This window comes from Eriocheir sinensis, chromosome 9 (assembly GCF_024679095.1).
Source record: "Eriocheir sinensis breed Jianghai 21 chromosome 9, ASM2467909v1, whole genome shotgun sequence".
Classification (NCBI taxonomy): Eukaryota; Metazoa; Arthropoda; class Malacostraca; order Decapoda; family Varunidae; genus Eriocheir; species Eriocheir sinensis.
Genome location: NC_066517.1, coordinates 21048566 through 21055039, shown reverse-complemented (window position 1 = coordinate 21055039; position 6474 = coordinate 21048566). Strand labels below are relative to the sequence as shown.

Below are 6474 nucleotides of genomic sequence, written 5' to 3'. Positions count from 1 at the left end.
TGTTCCCTCCGTTTTATTTCTTGGTTCTGTTGTTTTCTTACTTTTTTCACTGGTTTTCTTAGTTTTCTCCCACTTTTTTCTTTTTCTTATATCGGCAAAGTTTTCCTTTTTGGGGACTTCGGGAGATCTGCAGGACAAGACTGACTTTTTTTTTTAATAAATAATAATAATACCTTTATGGCGTGGGCATGTTTTATTTATACTAGAAACACCAACGTTAAGATTATGTGATAACCTGCCTTCTGTGATAACCTGCCTCCTGTGATAACCTTCCTCCTGTGATAACCTGCCTCCTGTGATAACCTGCCTCCTGTGATAACCTGCCTCCTGTGATAACCTTCCTCCTGTGATAACCTTCCTCCTGTGATAACCTGCCTCCTGTGATAACCTTCCTCCTGTGATAACCTGCCTCCTGTGATAACCTGCCTCCTGTGATAACCTGCCTCCTGTGATAACCTTCCTCCTGTGATAACCTTCCTCCTGTGATAACCTTCCTCCTGTGATAACCTGCCTCCTGTGATAACCTGCCTCAGATAACTCTGCCTCCTGTGATAACCTGCCTCCTGTGATAACCTTCCTCCTGTGATAACCTGCCTCCTGTGATAACCTGCCTCCTGTGATAACCTTCCTCCTGTGATAACCTGCCTCCTGTGATATCCTGCCTCCTGTGATAACCTGCCTCCTGTGATAACCTGCCTCCTGTGATATCCTGCCTCCTGTGATAACCTTCCTCCTGTGATAACCTTCCTCCTGAGATAACCTGCCTCCTGTGATAACCTGCCTCCTGTGATAACCTTCCTCCTGTGATAACCTGCCTCCTGTGATATCCTGCCTCCTGTGATAACCTGCCTCCTGTGATAACCTGCCTCCTGTGATAACCTGCCTCCTGTGATAACCTGCCTCCTGTGATATCCTGCCTCCTGTGATATCCTGCCTCCTGTGATAACCTGCCTCCTGTGATAACCTGCCTCCTGTGATAACCTGCCTCCTGTGATAGAATTTGTTTCCTTTTATCTCGCCCGTTTTCCTTTGAAGAGCTCTTGTCTTTGAACACACTCGTTGCCAGCGACCTCTTCTGATGCATTTTTCTTTGTAAAAAGCTGACTGATTCCACTCTTTTTTTTTCCATACCATTTTTTTATCCTGACTTTTTTATTTGTCAATTTTAGTGTTTATCTTCCTTGCTGCTTCACACTTTCTTAACCAGTTTATTTTTCTTACTTTTTCATCTCTATAGTGGTCTTTGTCTCTCCCTAACCCTCTCCCTTCACACTCCTTATTCTTAACCAGTTCTCCGGCTGGCGTCTTTTATATCTTTTTAATGTTTGGGAGCGGCAACTAGCGGGCTTTTTTTTATTTCTTTTTTGTTGCCCTTGAGCCGTATCCTTTGATATAAAAAAAAATATATTAACTGCTCCACACTATTTATCCTTACCCAGTTGTCTGACGTTTATTTTTTTTACATGTTTTTTAGTATTCACCTTCCTTGCTAGTGGCGTATATAATGAGCGTCGGAAAAAGGAGGGGGAGGTGGGGTGGGTGGGGGGCAGGTCGCAAGGCTGAAGGAGGGGGGGCAAGTCTCAAGGTTTTGATATATACTTAAATGATTTTGGATACTCGTTTTTAAGCGCGAAAAGAAATTAAAGCGGAACAGCTGGTGAGAGGAGGTACGAGGGGGGGGGGAGGTGTAATGGTTGTGTGTCCCCCCTCCCCCCCTACCTCACTGCCCCCCCCCCCATCTTTCTCTCCCCCTTCCTCTTCCAGTAATTACCCGATGGTGTTCTCTGCTGCAGCCATCAACTGTGAAGTGTTTAAGTCTTGCATTAATTTACGGAGTGCTTGGCTTTCCTCTTCTATTATACCTGTTCTGCAGCGCGTGGAATATATATTTTGTCGTATATAATATGCCATTTGATTTATTTATTTATTTATTTATTTATTCATTTATTATTTTTTGCTAGTTATGTGTGCAGCGTACTTCTACTCTACTTCGTTCTTCATATTTTTTTTTTTTTTTATAGTTTACGGTCTCATGTAACATTGTCTCTCATCGCTCTTATCTTTTTTTTTCTCGCTCTCCTTTTTTTCTGGATATATGTAACGTATTTCTCTTTACTTGTCCTCATTTCTCAGTTCATTGTTGTAAGTAATGTTTTGCCTCAGCACTCATCTTTTTTTTTTTTTTTTTTTTTGGGGGGGCTTTCCATGATATTGTGATTGTATATTTCATCCACGTATTTTTATTTTTCGTTTTTAATTTGTGGTTGTATTCTGTTTTTCGGTAACATTATTGTCTCTCTCTCTCTCTCTCTCTCTCTCTCTCTCTCTCTCTCTCTCTCTCTCTCTCTCTCTCTCTCTCTCTCTCTCTCTTCTTAGTTTTCGTTTTACTTTTTTTATTATTATTATTATTATTATTATTATTATTATTATTATTATTATTATTATTATTATTATTATTACTGTTGTCGTTATTACTTTTATCAGTACTTCTATTATTATCATTATTCCGTTTTCTCTATGGCTATGGAAGGGGGACTCGCCTCGTCTGCTTTTTTCTGCTCGCTTTTATTACTCTGGCCTGTCACTCCCCGGTTTCATTTCCTGCCACGAGACTCCCCCGCTGCGCCTCAAAATTAATCTTTCCTGTTACTCCTCATCGTCGGGCGTTTCTTTTATTTATTTCCTTTCCCCAACGGAATAACATTTCAGGGTGTTGTTTGGTACGTAAACTAAGGATCATGGGTATGTATTTTATTTATCTATATTTCTTTTAGTGCGTTGCTATGTTTTCGTTTGTATTTTGAACGTATTTTTAGGTATTATAATTTATGTATTAGGTATAAGTATTTTCTGTTATACTACTACTTTTCCTACTACTACTAATAATAATACTACTACTACTATTACTACCACTACTACTACCTTCTCATTTCTTTTCCGCCTCCCTGAAACATTACAATAAATTTCGTTTGACTAGGTTAGTGTTCTTAACTCCGCAAAGACTCCATAATATCCAGCTTACTGAGAACAACACATAAAAGAAAATAATAACAAAAACAAACTTCTCTAATGACAATAACCACACACCTTCTAATCAAGCACGACCACTATCTTACAGGTGTACCAAGTCGCCTACGTCATCGTCAAGAGTGCCCTATCGCCTCGGCCTGGGAATTGGGTGTTGGAACGCTCGATAGACGGCAGGGAGTACAAGCCTTGGCAGTACTACGCCCTCTCCGATGCCGAGTGTTCGTCCTGGTTCGGTGTTCCTGCCACTAGAGGTCGCCCCGCCTACACCTCCGACACCCAAGTCATCTGTACGTCCTATTTCTCGCGTCTGAACCCGTTGGAGGGAGGAGAGGTAAGTGTATGTGTGTTTGTGTTTGTGTGTGTGTGTGTGTGTGTGTGTGTGTGTGTGTGTGTGTGTGTGTGTGTGTGTGTGTGTGTTCATTTTGTCATTTGTATATTTATTTTTCCTTTATGTGTATCTTTCTATTTTCTTATCTCTTTCGTCCTTCTTTTTCTCCATTTTTTTCTCTTATTCCTTTTGTTTATCTATGTCGTTCTGTTTTTCTCATATATTATTTTTTGCTCATTTGGTTTGCTTCTCTCTCTCTCTCTCTCTCTCTCTCTCTCTCTCTCTCTCTTATCTCTTTTTTAGCTTTTTTGTTGGAATTTGCGTCTTTTTATGGTCGTGTTGTTTTATGGCGCAGCTGTTTTCTTTTCGCTAAGTCGTTGGTTCTTTTGGCATTTTCTCTGCTTTGATTTACTCCTTTTATCTCACAAATTTGAATGTGTTTGTTTTAGTGTTCCAGCTTCTTACCTCCCTGCCCTTTTTTATCTCACAAATTTGAATGTGTTTATTTTAGTGTTCCAGCTTCTTACCTCCCTGCCCTTTTTTATCTCACAAATTTGAATGTGTTTATTTTAGTGTTCCAGCTTCTTACCTCCCTGCCCTTTTTTATCTCACAAATTTGAATGTGTTTATTTTAGTGTTCCAGCTTCTTACCTCCCTGCCCTTTTTTATCTCACAAATTTGAATGTGTTTATTTTAGTGTTCCAGTTTTCTAACCCCCCCCCCCCACCCCCCCCACACACACACCACCACCACCCACCCACGGTCCCACACACGCACAGAGAGTTACACAGATGCATAAATATGTTTGTTGACCACAGAATTACATGATATCTATCTGTGGTCTAGTGGTTAGCGTGCCTAGCTACGAATCCGCGGGCCCGGGTTCGAATCCTGGCTCGGGCGGTCGGTGTGCAGCTCACCCGGCCGTTCATCCTCCCGTTCGGGCTGGTCGATAAATGGGTACGTGGGGAAGTTTGGGGGAAGTAAAACGTGGTAACCTGGATTTTTTTTTTTTTTTTATAACAAAGGAGGAAGCTCAAGGGCACAAAAAAGAAAAGTCACACTGGCCCTATAAAGAAACTAATTACTCGAACCCCCTACTTGTCTATGCTTAAATTCTGATTAGCTTTCTTTCCCTCTACTTTCCCTTTCAATAACTGTTCCGTTGGAGGAGTACAGAGGTTTTCCAATTACGCAAAACAGCCCTTACGTAACGCATCTCGTCGCTCTACTGTCATCCCGCTCTCTGTTTTCGTTCAGCCCACAGGCATCAGGGCTATTGCGACGGAGGTGAGCACCGCGGCCACGCGCAGCTGTAGCGTAGGCCCCCAACTTTACCTCCATCACGTATCAAAATAACAAAAAATATGAAAGAACATTCGTTTAACTATATGGTCCAAATATATACTTGAAACATAAACAGTTTAAACGTAAAATATCTAACACAATAGACACCGAAAAATATAAGTTAGCACATTCCGACAAACTATGCTTGCAGGTTCAAAACTTTATGAATAACATGACACAGTTTTACGATCCATCCTACCCACCGACAAGTTTTCAAAGCCATTAATACCAAACTATTACCTCAGCCGGGCAGATCTGACGCATTGCTCGCAGGCATGTTTCTCGATCTGAGGGCCGTATTTTAAGACACCATCGCTTCTCACATCAACTATTTCTAAAGGTAAAGGAGGGCATCAGTCGGGTTTTCATGAGTGGTTTTTAAGGTTCATGGCACAGAAGAAGGGTCACACTACCACCAGGGTCATAAAACTACTCCTGGAAGTGCCCCAAACTCTTAGGAAAGCCTTGTCAAATTGGTGAACGTAGGTGACGGAATGTTTAAAAATACGTGTGTGAACCCTTCGACACGAACAAAGGCGCCCCTCCACTGGTAACCCGCCTCCCGCGCCTACTCCAACCCCTTCCTCCTCGGCTAGGGAGTGCTCACGCGTAATCAAGATTGATATTCCTTCTACTTCTCTCATGTCAATCTTCAATTTATATATTTCACGTTTTACAAAATTTGAATATAAGGAACAATAAAGTTGAATTCTGGTTGATATTGAGATTGACAATTTCTGTTTGAAGTTCATGACAGCAATCTGAACGTCATTCTCTTCACTGTACAGTAAATCCTGCAGGTAGCGACACACACACACACACACACACACACACACACACACACACACACACACACACACACACACACACACACACACGAACAGATCAATACATACATAAAAGTGGAAATAAGCAACAAAGGGAGAATATTCATGGAGTAAATAAATAGATAAATAACCTAGCATAAAAATAACCCACCTGCCGCATCGCTGAAGGAAAAATGGATAAACAAACAAACAAACAAACTCTGGCCTGGCCGCTGATGGACCACGTTTTGTAATCCCACGAATTTCTCTTGATCTTCATATTTTCTCCGTGAGTGAAAGTGAAGGGAATTGAAGCTTACGTGCGAGACTTTTTTTTTATATTCCACATTTTCTTTCTTTTATTTCTTTTACGTTAACTTCTTTTTGTTTTATTCTTCGGTTCATCATTTTTCGTATGTTATTTTGTCGTTTTCAGTGTCATCTGCATAACTGTTCTCCGTATATCTATTTATGCCATCAATGTTCTCGAAGTGTACAATATGAGGGAGAAGAAAAGGGAGAAAGGGAAGTGAGGGGAGAAAACGAGGGAGGTGAGCGGGAGGGGAAATGGGGAGAGGGAGAAATAAGCGATGGAAGTCCTTCACTCCTCCCCTCTTTCCTTCCCTTAGACTTCCTCCTCCTCCTCCTACTACTACTACTACTACTACTACTCTCCCTCCTCCTTCTCCTATTCCTCCTTTATCTCCCCTCTTCTCTTCCTCTTCCTCTTATACACCGCTGACTGCAGGGAATCGAACCCCGGGAACCAATGCTGGGCTAAAAGGTCACCGTGACAGAGGCCATTTCTGCGGCATTAACCTGACGCCCCGCCCTCCGCTGGACATTAAGGAAAGCTGGCGCCGCGCACACTCCTGGAGGCTGGTAGAGCTTTTAATAATCGTCAAATTCATTATATTCATTGGGGTACATTTCGATTTTTGTTATTTTTTTTTTGTTATTGCA

The 6474-nt window shown here is 41.6% G+C and overlaps 1 protein-coding gene across 4 annotated transcripts in view; it reads left to right on the top strand.

The window, feature by feature from the left end:
* Nucleotides 1-6474, top strand: part of LOC126996126 (laminin subunit alpha-1-like) — a 213020-nt gene that overhangs the window by 71115 nt on the left and 135431 nt on the right. For all 4 annotated transcript variants that reach the window (XM_050856332.1, XM_050856331.1, XM_050856330.1 and 1 more), the window contains exon 4: nucleotides 3119-3361. In XM_050856332.1, the coding sequence (XP_050712289.1) occupies nucleotides 3119-3361 (243 nt within the window). The remainder of the gene's footprint in view (nucleotides 1-3118; nucleotides 3362-6474) is intronic.